Raw genomic sequence first — 14,085 nt, forward strand, 5'->3', positions numbered from 1 at the left:
TATGAATCTGTTGCTTTACCTGAGCACTATGTTTAGTTCTGAGTTTCTGGACCACAAAGAAAAGGAAAAACCCTGAGTTGATACTGTAAGAGATGACTTGATAGGATGCATAAAGTTGTGTACTGCATTGCATGTAATGCAAAACTTACTTTCTTCTTTTCTTTTTCCAAGATAAAGTGAAATCTTTTCGTGCAGCTCTGCAAGAAGAAGAACAGGCCAGCAAGCAAATCAACCCGAAGAGACCCCGTGCCCTTTAAATCAGCATTTGCTGCTAAAGGATCCCCAGAACCCTCACTACTGTAACATAACAATGGTTCAGCTGTAAGGGCCATTTGAAAGTTTGAAATCTTAAGTGTCTGTGGAAAATGTCTTGTCCCTTCACCTGAATGACATTTCAATTTTGTGAAACACCCCTTTGTCTACAAGATGCTTCTAGTCAGGAGGCACAACCAAGATTTGGGAATAGTGAAGCATTTTGTTTCATTTACCCAGATAGTGAGTTACTTTTGGAGATCCTTGCCAATTTTATTTTCTATATGATGAAGTAAGATTGTGGACTTGATCCAGAGGTGAGTAGTAAGGGGAAGCCACAGCATTTCCTTTCAGCTCAGTTCAGTTTTCTTAGCAAGACTGAGCAGTTTTAAATCCTTTGAGTGCATGCATACCTCATCAGTGATTGTACATACCTTGCCCACTTCTATAAACAGCTGTGCTCACCTCTTCCTGCTTTGTGCCTTGACTAAGGCTATTGACCCTAAATTTCTGAAGCACAGCCAAGATAAATTACATTCCTTATTTGTCATTGTAAATTACCTTTATTGTGTGTACATTTTTAATGTAATTGAGACATTTTTGTGTGTGTGACTAGTTAATTTTGCAGGATGTGCCATATCATTGAATGGAACTAAAGTCTGTGACAGTGGACATAGCTGCTGGACCATTCCATCTTATATGTAAAAAAATCTGGAATTATGATTTTAAAACCATATAACATGTGGTTATAATTTTCTTAGCATTTTCTTTGTAAAGAACTAAAATATAAACTAGTTGGTGTATAATAAAAAGTAATGAAATTCTGCAAAGAGTTTTATCTTAGGATAATACATATATACGCAGTGTGTGTTCCAGTGTGGTATTAACAAGACTAATAGTGCAATTTGATCTTTACCAATACCATTACTTTAAGTTGAAGTGTCCATTAGCACCCCAAAATGTACCTTTTAAATGGTACAGTTAAAGGAAATTGGCTTCTGATGCATGAATATGTACATGTACATTGAAAGTAGTCCATAATAGAACTGTTAGTTTAAGCCAAGTGTAGACAGTACATAACTATGTTGAAAAAGAATTTAAGCTAAAAAAAGAGTTGACTTTGCCGTAAAAGGCAGATCTAACCCAAGCTTCACCCATTACCTAATGTTTGATGTTTCACCACTATTTGGTGAGAACCACAAAATTCTCACCGATCAGTTCATCTAGGGCATGCTACTTTTTAAATGGTGGCACTTATTTTTACAGATTGCTATTCCAAGGAAGAAAACTGGCCACTTTTCATGTAAATATTTTGTTAGAAGATTTATCTCTCTCTCTAGGAGTTTTCCCTCAGTTCCCAGGATAGTGTCTAGGAGTACATTAACAAAAAGTCTCCCAGGGATATCTTGTTTTGATTTACTCTAGGGAACTACCAGCTCATTCCTGTGGGCTAAAGGGGAAGCTATGAATAGAGAGTCATATGAGCCAGACTCCCTACTTCACTGTCCATAGAATTCAAAGGGTAGTTATGGGAAATCCTAACACCATGGTGAAGAGCTCCTCTGTAAACTTGAAATCTAGTACAAATGTAGATTTTCACAGTGTGATTAATAAAATAAATCAGTGTAATGAGTTTTAGAGACAATTTACTTCAGTACAATCACCTTTGTTTTGGAAGGAACTCAGGTTTTCTTGCAGCTATGAGATATGTTCTACTTGTGTTTATTTCAAGGAAAAGAGGAAGAATGGAGAACTGTTAGTATTGACCTTACAGAGGCTGTTTAAAAAGGTAGTTTCTGAGCCTAACCAACCTTCAAAGGGCATAAAGAGATACGTGAATTTACTCATCTTAAGCACAACAGATTAGTCTTAATTTATTATTTAAATTAAAAGGGTACTATCTGTGGAAGGTCTCCTGAAATTGAAATACACTGCCTTATACTATAAAGGCTTCATTCTGAATAGCATTCAAGGTATATTAAACATTAGTACCAGAAAGGATCTTGGTAATATAATCTATTCCTTCTGTTTTACAGATAGGGAAATCTGAAGGTTATAAAAGGGACTAAAACTCAGCAGGCAATTCACAGGAGGACAGGGAAATAAGAGGGAAAGCTGAATTAAATCTGTAAGGATAGGGATGGTACAAGTAAACTTTGCTAAGTAGTTTTGTGCGATTAAAAAAAACCTACTCTTAAGCTTATGTAGTATTTATGTACAAAAGTGGCTTTATGCAGTTGTTATTTAAAGAATAACTACATTTTTTGGATCTGGATTAAATGTTCTTTACTTTCTCAGACTTGAAAACTGATATCCCTATTAATAATTAATTAAAATTAACTAAAAATATACATTATTTTAGTTATATAGGAATGTTTTAATATATAACTTTGAGGCCAGATTTCTAAAAAAATCTGTTTAGGCAAACAACCTAGCACTCCTTCTAGGTTCACTTGCTGTATGGACCTCTGTTAAAGTAATTTGGAGACATTCCTTCTATTAAATTAGGTATAAAGAAAACCAAATGTCACTGAAAATATTTTTATTAATTTCCTTATATAAATAAAAGTCAACTACTATAATTCTTTGTTAAAGGGCATTTACAATATTGAATATAATATTGATAGATTTAAACATTGTAGCTAATTAAGACTTACTTATGACATCTATTGAAATTTTTAATTACCCAGAAATCATGAATTCTGGGAACCTGTGGTTGTGGCAGAATGGCTAGTTGGGTTGGTTTGTTTTGAAATTGAAGAGCAGAGATTTTAACTTTAAAGTCAGTTTTGATTTATAAAACTCTTTGAAATTTTAAGTCTATGACTGTCTCCCCAAGAAAAAAATCATACAGTCTTATAATTCATTTCATTCTAGTGGAGATGCTCATTTACAAGGAATGCCTAGAAGTAATACATGCCTGGCACCATGCGGTGGCAGTAGCAGGCTCAGGTTACCTAAAACCCTGATGGAGCCTGTTAACACTGCAGGATTGCTGGAGGCATAGGCAGTGATAGAAACTGCAGGAAAACAGAGAAGAATTCGAGAAGCAAAATAACATTTTAGGACAACTGCTTTACTGTACACGTGAATAACAAGAAGAAATGGTATGGGGAATATGTGACTAAATTAAACATTCTAACTTTTTTATGACTTGAAGGACAAAGGCCTAAAGAGCTAAAAGCCTAAAAAAAGGTTCTCACAATAATATATAACACAGAAAATAAAAGGGTAACATCTTTATACACTGTTAGAAATAACTTGAAGTGTAAAGTTGTGCGTATCTGCGGCTCTTGAAGATTATTATCACCCTGCCTTGTATTATATATTAAACCAAAACAAAAAAGAGCAAAAAACAAAGAAACCTTGGACACTCAGAACTGACTGACTGTCTTAAAAATTCAGAGAAATAAATGGTGACAATAGTAGTACATCAGAAGTAGTCAAGCACAGTGTCCAAGCATAGTTCATTTTCTCCAATTATTAAAAATATATAATTTCACTTTTTTTGCTTGAGCTTGAAAAACTTCTCTTTTCCAGATACCTAAGAAAAATGGATACCTTCTGCATTGAATCCATGTAGCAATCTGAAAAAAAGAAACCAAGTGAGATGGTATTGAAATGCTAGTTTGTAGTAAGTAACAATGCATAGTCCCTATACCATGAGTTCTAAAACAAATACTCCTAAGATGTCAGTAAAGAAACTTTATTCTTCAATTAAGTTTATGAGATGTATATTGGTTAAAGCCACCTCATTTTGGTGCCTCTCCTGTCATAGCCTATATGTCTTAAGGCATGATGAATTTAACTAAAATAATCTTAACCCTGGCCTAAGAGCACATTGGTTACTTGTTCCATTTCAACCTGGTAAATGAGTGCAAAGCTGTTTGGAATTAGAGACAGGAGAGAGATGAATGGCTAATCTCATGTGTCCTTTCTTGCTCTCTGAGCTCAGTTATTCAGACTCAAATACTTCTTCTCTCTGGATACCTATGTACTTATCAGATCACTGTTTCAGTAAGCTGCATGTTTAGAAACCTTGCAGAAAATTAGTAAGAATGAAGGAAAATAAGATGAAATATTTCTATTTAGACCTGCCTGAGATTATTTTCAGGATGGCCCATAAGAACAAGGTGGGTTAAGATATCTAAAGATGGGTACTTATGGATAATGTTCGACTCCTGGCATTAACATCTAATGGAAACAGTAGTACTACTAGCCTGCCAGTAAAATAAAAATGTCATTTGTCTCAGTTACATACAACTGTGTTTCTAGCATAAACTAAACCAGTGACTTTTATATCAATCTACCCTCTTTTTTTCAGCCTCTAGATCATGGAAGCTTTAAAAATGAATTGGATAAAGAGACAAAAATTTATTTTTCACTTAGGAAATCAAAGTGTTAGTGATTAAAAACAACAAATGCAGGTCAATTATTACCTGAGTATTTGACACCTTACTCTGCTTTCATAAGATTTACTTGCTTAATGGAAGGAAAACAAATTTTGTTCTGTATTGCCCAGTTAATTATGACACCATTCTTTCTTTTTTACTTCTGGTGTGTAGAACTTGCCTCAGTTCATGAAATAAGTTACTGAACCAGTTAGAGATGATAACCAGATACGATTGTAACTAATATTATTTGATACTTAAAAGCTATTCTCAGTAAAGAAGATCCAACTATATGTATTATGATTCTTCTACCTGACAGGCTAAGACTGTGAATGGGAGTTGGGGGAGGGGGCTGGAAGGGAGAAGCACACACTCCATAACTCACACTGTCACAGAGGTTATCTCCAGGCCTGGACTGTTCTTCACTTACTGTTCTTACAGAAAATGTTCCTTCTGCTGCAGCTAACTAGCCTCCATCTTCTACACCAAATACTATTCCATGCCATGGAAGTGCTATGCAATAACTCCCAGGTAGCACCTTATAACCGCTTAAAAGCCTTTAAATCTCTAAATATGAAGGTGTCACAGTAAAGAAATGTAAACATGTAGTAAAAGGAAAATGTAGTTACCTGATGAAATCATCTATGTCCATGGAACGGGCCCGCTTGTCACTAAAACCTGTGCTGGTTAGGATTTGCTGTATTTTATCTGCTATGCTGAAATCTTCTGGTATTATCTATCAATACAAGATTCAGAATAAATGAACAACGTATCTTTAATGAAGTCACCTTGACTCTTTTTTTTTTTTTTTCAGTTTAGTAAGTCATAAACAGTCACCTTATCTCTTCATGATAGTTTTGGAAAGCCTATCTGTTGATAAGACTTGGCATCTCTTAATACATTAAGTGGTTGATGTTTAGCACATACCAAATACTCATCGTGTATACTGCCCTTTTTCTTCTTAAAAATTCTGAAATAATTATGTTTCAGGCTTCGCAAAGTACTTCATAACATAATTAAAGCTGTAAACTAAATTTTATAGCAGTTGTTAACATCTTTTAAAAATAACACTTTCTTGGTACAAATTTCATTAAACTAGCTAGCTAGTTTTTCTCAAAGATAGCCTCTCTAACCCTTGAGAATGCGTCACATTTCACATCTTCCATCCAAAAACTTCTTAATCCAACTTAGTATTTGCTATGTAGGTAGATGTTCAGAGACTGTATTCATAAAATGGAGGTAGCTATGCTACCAGTATATTAAACCACGTTTAAGAGCTGAGTGAAAAAAAGGAAATTTGCTTTTATCTGCCACTGTTTAGATTGGAAAACTAAAAAATTATCAAACACCACAGTCATATATAGATGTCTATGTGTTCACACAACTTAAGAAAATGTTGCACAGATAATGGTAAGAGACATGAAGTTCACAACCAGAACTTGCTATTTATCTCCTACTTTATTTTAATTATTTCAATTTCTAGGTATTAAAAAAAGGCACTGAGAAAATGCTAACTTTAAATTTGTAATTTCTATGTGAGCAACAAGCAAGAAGGGATGGCCACAATTCAAAGGCTAGCAAATAACTTTAGGCTGAGTAAGTTATACATGGTTAAAATCTGGGAGAAAATTATGACTCAACTGAATCTTTTTATAGCCAAAAGAAAAAAAACTGTCAGTAAAAAAGGATAGAGTATTCAAGGCTGCTCAGATACATTCTACAAAATATACAGCAGCACTGACCTATTAAAGAGTTGACGTTCTCCTGCTAGTTAGACATAACATACTGTCTTTTAAGGGTCCTTCCTATGAAATGTTCAAAATTAAGAGTTTTGTAATGATGTATGAAACAGTAGGAAATGAACATTTTAAAACACAACAAATTACTGAAACAACAAAAACATTTTCTGCTTACAATATTATGGACCGAACAGTGAATTCTGTAGTTTTTTTCCAATAGCTGTTGTACTGCACTTGACCTATATTACATAAAAAAATGATGTCACTATTATTCCAAACAGATTATAAATATAAATTTCCTTTACTATAAGATTAAGCCTATGTTCCGCACGGTGAAATTAAAGAACTAAAAAAGGTTGAATATTTAAACTTCTGAAATAATCACAACTACTAATATTTAAACCTAATAGACATCTTAAGGAAGTTTTAGATTACAAAAAACATCATCTCAAAAATTAGTTTTTTCATTGTGGCTTTCACCACTTTTTTGACCTTGGGCCCCAAATTGCTATTATATTTTTCCAAGTTAAAATGCCATGAATCTTTCAAAAGTGTGAAAGGGGTCCATCTGTCACTTCATTCTTCCAAAGAGAGGCAGATGTGGGGTATAGTTTTTGGGTTTTTCCCATTTCTCAAAAAAACAAACAAACCTGATCTAATTCCCAAGTCCAGGAACTTTTCTTCATTAAATTCTCCTGTCTCCCAAAGTACAAAATTAAAAGTGTGTCTGGACATGGATCATGTGTATGCTTTAGGGTAATACTGTTCAGGAAAATGACCCAATTTTAGTGCTTAGCACAGTATATGAAGCACTGATCCCTCATATATCATAAATTAGTAAAATACTTACTTAAATGCAGCAGACAGTGTCTTGTTTTTCCTAACAAAGGTGATCCTTACTAGGCCATCCCATTCCTGAAACAGTAGATGGTATTTTCTTAGAAAATATTAAGCCCCACTGATACCTAGTAGGTACTTTTTTGTCTTAATATATAAAACTAAAAGCCTTCTGAAGTGATAAAAATGTTCTATATCTTCACGTGGCTGGTTCATATATGCAAAAGTAAGATCTATACTTGATTTCCACACTTGTGCACCTTATTGACTATTTTACCCTCAATTTTAAAAATAGAAAACATTTGTGCCACATCGGAACAAAGAACATTGCATTTATTTAAATCTAAGTATCGTTTTCAAAAAACATGACTTAAAACAGATGTGATTTAGAATACAGCCTGTGTAATACACCTAACTAAACCTTGTAGAAATAGCTGACAACCACACTACTGCCACCAGCTACTGATCATATAAGCATGTTTTTATACAATGTGATCGCAGTGAGGTTTTACATCAAGTCATCTGGCTTTCTTCTCTTTTTAAATGGCAAAAATTAGAATTCTGATTAAACAGTGTTACCCACACTGTTACTTTAACACAACTATTTTCATTTTATCTTGTTTCCCATGTCTTACTCAAATAGATACATGTTTTCTGTAGATATAATCTTCAGCAAACTGCAATGGTATTCTAATCTTTTTATCTTTTGCAAACATTTTCCATGCTCTTGTGAGGTCTTCAACAACTATGTTGTGTCAAATAATTCCATGTACTCCATCACAGGATGTATTATAATTAATATTCTCCTATTTAGACATTTAGGTTGATTCATTTTCTGCTGCTACAGACACACATCTTCCACCTTGGGCTTTTTTTCCTTTTATTGAATGACCCTATTTTAACCTCACCTGAAAATTGATAGGTGGTGGTGGATTCTTAGGTTCTATCCTTACGACACTGGATTCCACCTTGGGTGGTGGTCTGAAGTTATTCTTTCCGACCTTTAATCAGAAAATGTTTAAGTAGTCCTCTCAAAAACAACTTTAAATAGTAATCAGGACTTCCCTGGTGGCGCAGTGGATAAGTGCCAATTCAGGGGACACGGGTTCAATCCCTGGTTCGGAAAGATTCCACGTGCCAAGGAGCAACTAAACCCGCAAGCCACAACTACTGAGCTGGCATGCTGCAACCACTGAAGCTCACACGCCTAGAGCTTATGCTTTGCAACAAGAGAAGCCACTGCAATGAGAAGCCTGTGCAGTGCAATAAAAAGCAGCCCCCGCTCGCCACAACTAGAGAAAGCCCGCACAAAGCAACAAAGACTCACTGAAGCCAAAAATAAAATTTTTTAAAATATGCTCCCCTCACAGAAGGCACAGCTAGATGCTCAATGATGAGTTAAGCCCCATCATTTCAACAACAGTCACTTACTTTCATTAGATGGTCCACACGTGCTAACAGCTGTGTGTTAATTGACAGTCTGCAGTATAACTTATCTCCAGGTTTTGCAACCAGTCGGAGAGCAAATTCTCTTTGAAACATTAGTACAGCACATCTGAAAAGACAGCAGAAAGGAATAAAGAGAGAAAGGTCATTTTCAACTATAAATGTATTTTAACTTCAATGACTTTTCTTAGGTGGGAAACAGTAAATCAATAGCTGTGGTTAATAACAGTCTAGCTGGCCAGAAGGGAGGAGAACAGTTTCAGCCTGAGCTTTATTCCCACAGAATAAAAGCTGGGTCACAGAATGACCCAGCAACTTTTGTTTTTGATTGTATAATGCCTGTAGCTCTAACCCCAGAATGTAAGCCCTCAATGATCAGATGAGAAAGTATTTCAGGTCAACAAAAGTTTCATGAAACTATAATCACCTGGATGACATGAAATGAATGCCCTCTGATATATTCCATTCCATGTCATTTTTTAAAAAAATGACAGTCATGGCTCATTATTTTATAACTACTAAGGAGTTTTTGACCTGCGATTTGAAAATCACTGCTACAGAGTGTACTAGAAACCAGTTAGCAGGACACTTAAGAATCTAGATAAAAGAAGTCTGACCTGGGCTAACAACAAAAGCATGAGAAAATACAGAAAGGCCATCTGGTCTCAGAAGCAAGACTCAGACCACACCTCTCCCAAATAACTGTAGCAACTGCTAAGAATGTGAGACAGAGCAGCAAACAAACTGGTATTTTCTACAAAACAAATTCTCCAGTGGTTTTTTAACTGAATTAACCTTAACCTTTGGCTATCTGTGTTCATGGCCTAAACTGTAATTTTTCTAGGATTTGGCAATAACTTTAGTCTTCTTGTCACAAACCTGAAAAAAGGTCGGTGCAGCAACAGCTTGAACACAAAAGGAGAAGAGATCTGGAAAAGAATTAACTGGTTATTTGTGGGAAAGACCCACCAGAAAACCATTTAGTAAATATAATGTTCCTACATTTTGAAAACATACCTGATAAGGCAAATTTGCCACACAAGCATCAAAGAATGGCAGATCTGTTTTTAACACATCACCCACCATGACTTGAAGTTTGCTGGCCAGAGGCCTGGTAATAAAAAAAAAGCAATTAAAAAGAACATTGTTTCACGAGACTGAAATGTACTTTAATTCTATTATGTATACTCACGTGCCCTGAACTCTTTTGTGAAGTTCAGCTACTAGCCTTGGGTCAAGTTCACAAGCAATTACCTAAATTAAAAAAAAATTATTTTCGTAGGTTAATTATGGAGAATAAATCTTTTCCTGTTATCTCAATAGGAACTTACATTATTTAAATGAATTAAAATTCTTTTCCCAATTCCACCATCATCATTCTTCAATTGTACTCTACCAGTGGAGAAGGCAATGGCACCCCACTGCAGTACTCTTGCCTGGAAAATCCCATGGATGGAGGAGCCTGGTAGGCTGTAGTCCATGGGGTCGAGAAGAGTCGGACACGACTGAGCAACTTCACTTTCACTTTTCACTTTCATGCACTGGAGAGGGAAATGGCAACCCACTCCAGTGTTCTTGCCTGGAGAATCCCAGGGATGGCGGAGCCTGGTGGGCTGCCGTCTATGGGGTCGCACAGAGTCGGACACGACTGAAGCGACTTAGCAGCAGCAGCAGTACATTTTAAAGAACTTATCTGAAGAGAATTTAATGAAGAGATGATTTTTACAAAATGTGGCAAGGGGTCAAAGGAACAACAAAAAACATCACCCAGAAAAGTAGGCAGCCAGACTACATGACCGTTCTACTCAAATACTTCACAGAATTACTGTGCTCATACGGCTCCATGCTTTGTAATTCAACTGATGAAAAAAAATACACAATATGTCTTTGCAGTAAATGTTCTTTAGAAGCATACAAAGCAATTGTTCTGGAATGAGTAAATCACTTCTCTCACCTACTAAGATCCAGAGCATATAGCACAGATAACTTATCAAGTAAATGAAAAGGGATACCAGATAGGCTGAAATTTTATTTCAGTATAAGCTGAGGTTTTGCTGACTTCCAGGACGACCGTGTCTACAGAGCCGATATATGTGAGGTTTAGTCTGTTTAGCTCCCAGATCCATTCTCCAGCTTTGCTCTGCCTGTAGGGTAATACAGTCTAGCTCCCTCACCTTTTGACTTCTTGTTGGGCCAGGCTAATGCAAGGCATTACTGGATCCAAGGGGTGGGGTTGAGTACTTCCTAATGCCTGTGCCTGCCTTGCACAAGTTCTGGCAGCGGCCGTGTTTGGCTATGAGTGGTCCCTGTCCCTGCTCTTTCTGGGCTCTGGTAACACATTTCCCTCCTCTTGTCCCTTGAGGTTGCTGGATGGTAACTGCTTCCTGCTGTTGCTAGTCCCTAGGTTTTTCACTAAGTGTTTATTGGTTCCCTTAACATTCCCATATCTTGTCAATGGTTTCTTCACTGAACTCTCTTCCGGTAAGTTCTTTAAAATGCGTTGCCTACATCCACCAGAAGACACAGCAATGATCTGATTTAACTGGAACTGGATCCACCAAGAGACAAAGAAGGTACCAGCTGCAGCCAGGTGCCACTCCAGTCTCAGAGGCCTGTGCTAGATCTCCTCCAAAGTTCTAAGTGCAATAACTCCAATCCCCTTGCTTTGTTCCCCTGAGCCGAGAGTGGGTAGCTGCTCTTTGTAATTCTACTCTTGGGTTAACCTCAGTGTTTTATTCTCTTGGTCCTCGAACAACCATGTAACCAATTCCCTATATTGAAGTATCCAATGTCATTTGTTTTCCTGATTGATATACCCATGTTTTTTTCTTTTAATCCATTTTAAAAAATTGAGACATAATTGACGTAAAACATTATGTTAGTTTCAGGCATACAACACAATGATTTGATATATATGACATTCATGACTGCATAATTACAATTTTTTTTCTTGTGATGAGAATTTTTACTCTTTATCAACCTTCAAATATACTACAGTGTTGTTAACTACAGTCATCATGATGTCCATTACATCATGTCCATTATTTTATACTGGAAATTGGTACCTTTTGACTCACTTCACCCAATTTGCTCATATTTTCTAAGATAAAGTTTCCAGCAAAGGAGCAAGAGTTACTGTTAAAATAACAATTCATTAAAACAGATTTATACTTGTAAACCACCTGAGATTACTCACATGATATCTGATACCAAACACTAAATCCTCTCTTTACCTTTTTTGCCTTTTCCAGCAACTTTACAGTCATATTGCCAGTTCCAGGTCCAACCTCCAGCACCACATCAGTTGGTCGTAAGGCAGCCTACAAGCAAGCACAACTACTTTACCTTTACAGGCACATCTGAACACATAATTTAATTTACAACAGAATATCTTTACTCAAAAGTGTGCAGTTAAAAGATCTTATTCTGACTCCATTTTTAGGAGACTGCTTCATGATCTATGTTTAAAAAAATTATTAACATTAGGCGCAAGTGGAAATTGAACAGCTCTCCTAACGGGGCAATAGTTAAGAGTGAGAGAAATAGGAACAGCAGTGCTTAAGAGTGGCATTCTTCTTTCTATCTTTGAAATGATTCCAACAGCACCTTGTTACCAACACTATTATCACTAGGTTCAAAATGGAAGGACCAAAATGATGAACCAGAGGATGTTGTACTGGTATTTCTCAATTCCACATCCATGTATTGTTTCAGGGGTGCAGAAGGATCCAGAAATTGTACACAAAAATTAATGTCAGTCCAGTGACATGCTTAGGACTGCAGGGGGCATGGGGTTAGATACCTAGTGTGGGAACTAAGATCCCACAACCCTCAACATGTGGCAGAAAAAAAAAAGTGTATGTATGCACATAGCTGGAGTATTCTGAGTCCATAACTTTCATCAGATGCACAAAGGAATTCATGAGCCAAAAAGGTTAAAAAGCTAGGCCAACTCTCATTTTGCATACGACACTAAGTTGACATCTCTCAGCCAGGTAATGTCCTTTCTACAGCCTCAGGATACTTCCTTTGCAACCATGAAAGTAATCTGCACCACCTATTGTTTCATGTCCTAGCTCCCAATCATACGAAACAATAAGAAAACATCAATAACCCATACAGGAAGAATATTCTGAAGAGTGTACATGTGGCATTGGCTTATACCATACAGGTTTCTCTAGGGAACAAACTTCCAAAGGTGTCTGGTTAGATATATTTTTAGAGTTTGGAGTAAACAAAGACTAACAGTGATAGATGCTGCCTAGAAAAAGTGATTGGTAACAGAAGAAGAACCTGGAATTGAACAGGCAGAAGTGTCAAGCTAAGAAATAAATAATCTACAGAAAGATAAAAGAATTTGGAGTCAGAACCCGAGACTCACAGAATAAAGCAAATCATATTGAAGAGAACTTGCGAATCCTATACAATTCTTCAATTCATTCAACAAGTATTTATACAGCATCTATTTTGTGTCAGGAATCCTTTCTGTGCTTAGATATTCCTAAAATTAAAACCAATAACCCAGTAACTCTCTCCCTCTCCTCTTCCACACCCACCTTATCGATAATGCTGTTAACAATGAGAGGATTTTTCAAAACATGCTGCCCAATCCCCGTGTTGAACATGAGTCCTGCAATAAAACATGAAATAGCCTTAATTTCCCAACTAAAAACATTAGACCGTCCCAGAGAAGAAAACAGGATAGCTAGGGGACAATATCTGCGCCAGCTAGGGGCACCAAACGTCACGCTAAGGAGCCTGAATGACAGACTGTTTTAAGTCCACCCCTTCCGTGAAAGAAACTCAGAGGCGGCGCGCGGGGCCTAAGCTCGTCGCTCGGGTAAACCTGGGACTCGCACGCTCCGGGAGCGCGGGCCCCGCCCGGTCTCACTGTCCCGGCCAGAACTCCGTCCTGGCCCCGGCTCGGTCCTACCGGAAGTCCCAACCCAAGGGACCCCAGCTCTCTCGCGGCTGTCCCCACCTCCGGCGCTCTTCAGCTGCCCGCGTTGTTGCTGCCGCTCGCGGCGGCGGGCGCTAGCCGCTGATTTGATCTTCGGCATCTCTGCAGGTAGAGAGCTCACAGGCCGAGGAAGTCAAGAAGGACCCGAACCGGCAACCGCGAGTCTCCGCACCACGTGGGACTCGCCGGCCCGCACCACCAGCACCCTATCGGGCCACCTGGGGGTGGGGCGAAAACACGCCCCTTCGCTTGCTCCGGGGTCCGCCCTCAGAAAGTGGGCGGGCCTTTGGAGCCCGATGGCCGCCGGGAATAAGCTCTGCCGCCGGGGAAAGCCCAACCTCGGAAGCCTACAGATCCCAGAAGACACTGCGCTGCCGATTCTGGCAGTTTGGATTGGCTAGTTTAGAATCGGGGGCGGGGCCTTGCCCCTACACGCTCCAAGCTAGTTAAATAGGTTTGG

At 37.7% G+C, this 14,085-nt stretch overlaps 2 protein-coding genes across 12 annotated transcripts in view; one reads left to right on the top strand and one right to left on the bottom strand.

Moving 5' to 3' along the window:
- Positions 1 to 1,881, top strand: part of KIF2A (kinesin family member 2A) — a 67,433-nt gene extending 65,552 nt beyond the window's left edge. For all 6 annotated transcript variants that reach the window (XM_081519769.1, XM_081519767.1, XM_081519770.1 and 3 more), the window contains one exon: positions 172 to 1,881. In XM_081519769.1, coding sequence (XP_081375895.1) covers positions 172 to 257 — 86 coding nt within the window. In that variant the 3' untranslated portion in view covers positions 258 to 1,881. The remainder of the gene's footprint in view (positions 1 to 171) is intronic.
- A 1,426-nt stretch (positions 1,882 to 3,307) lies between these two features.
- Positions 3,308 to 13,851, bottom strand: DIMT1 (DIM1 rRNA methyltransferase and ribosome maturation factor). 6 transcript variants are annotated; one of them, XM_081519773.1, is made up of 12 exons: positions 13,647 to 13,851; positions 13,222 to 13,295; positions 11,899 to 11,985; positions 9,858 to 9,919; positions 9,683 to 9,776; positions 9,545 to 9,594; positions 8,651 to 8,774; positions 8,128 to 8,220; positions 7,233 to 7,297; positions 6,558 to 6,621; positions 5,273 to 5,379; positions 3,308 to 3,839 (listed from the first exon to the last, which is right to left on the bottom strand). In XM_081519773.1, exons 1-12 carry the CDS (start codon positions 13,723 to 13,725, stop codon positions 3,797 to 3,799), a joined length of 942 nt encoding a protein of 313 aa, XP_081375899.1. In that variant the 5' UTR covers positions 13,726 to 13,851; the 3' UTR covers positions 3,308 to 3,796. The 6 variants fall into 6 exon arrangements, with proteins under 6 accessions (XP_081375899.1, XP_081375900.1, XP_081375906.1 ...); XM_081519774.1 differs by having other exon boundaries at positions 13,512 to 13,684; XM_081519780.1 differs by lacking the exon at positions 13,222 to 13,295.
- Positions 13,852 to 14,085: the final 234 nt, after the last annotated feature.

Source organism: Giraffa tippelskirchi, chromosome 8, assembly GCF_054371585.1.
Source record: "Giraffa tippelskirchi isolate mGirTip1 chromosome 8, T2T-mGirTip1v1.2.pri, whole genome shotgun sequence".
In the NCBI taxonomy this organism is placed as follows: domain Eukaryota; kingdom Metazoa; phylum Chordata; class Mammalia; order Artiodactyla; family Giraffidae; genus Giraffa; species Giraffa tippelskirchi.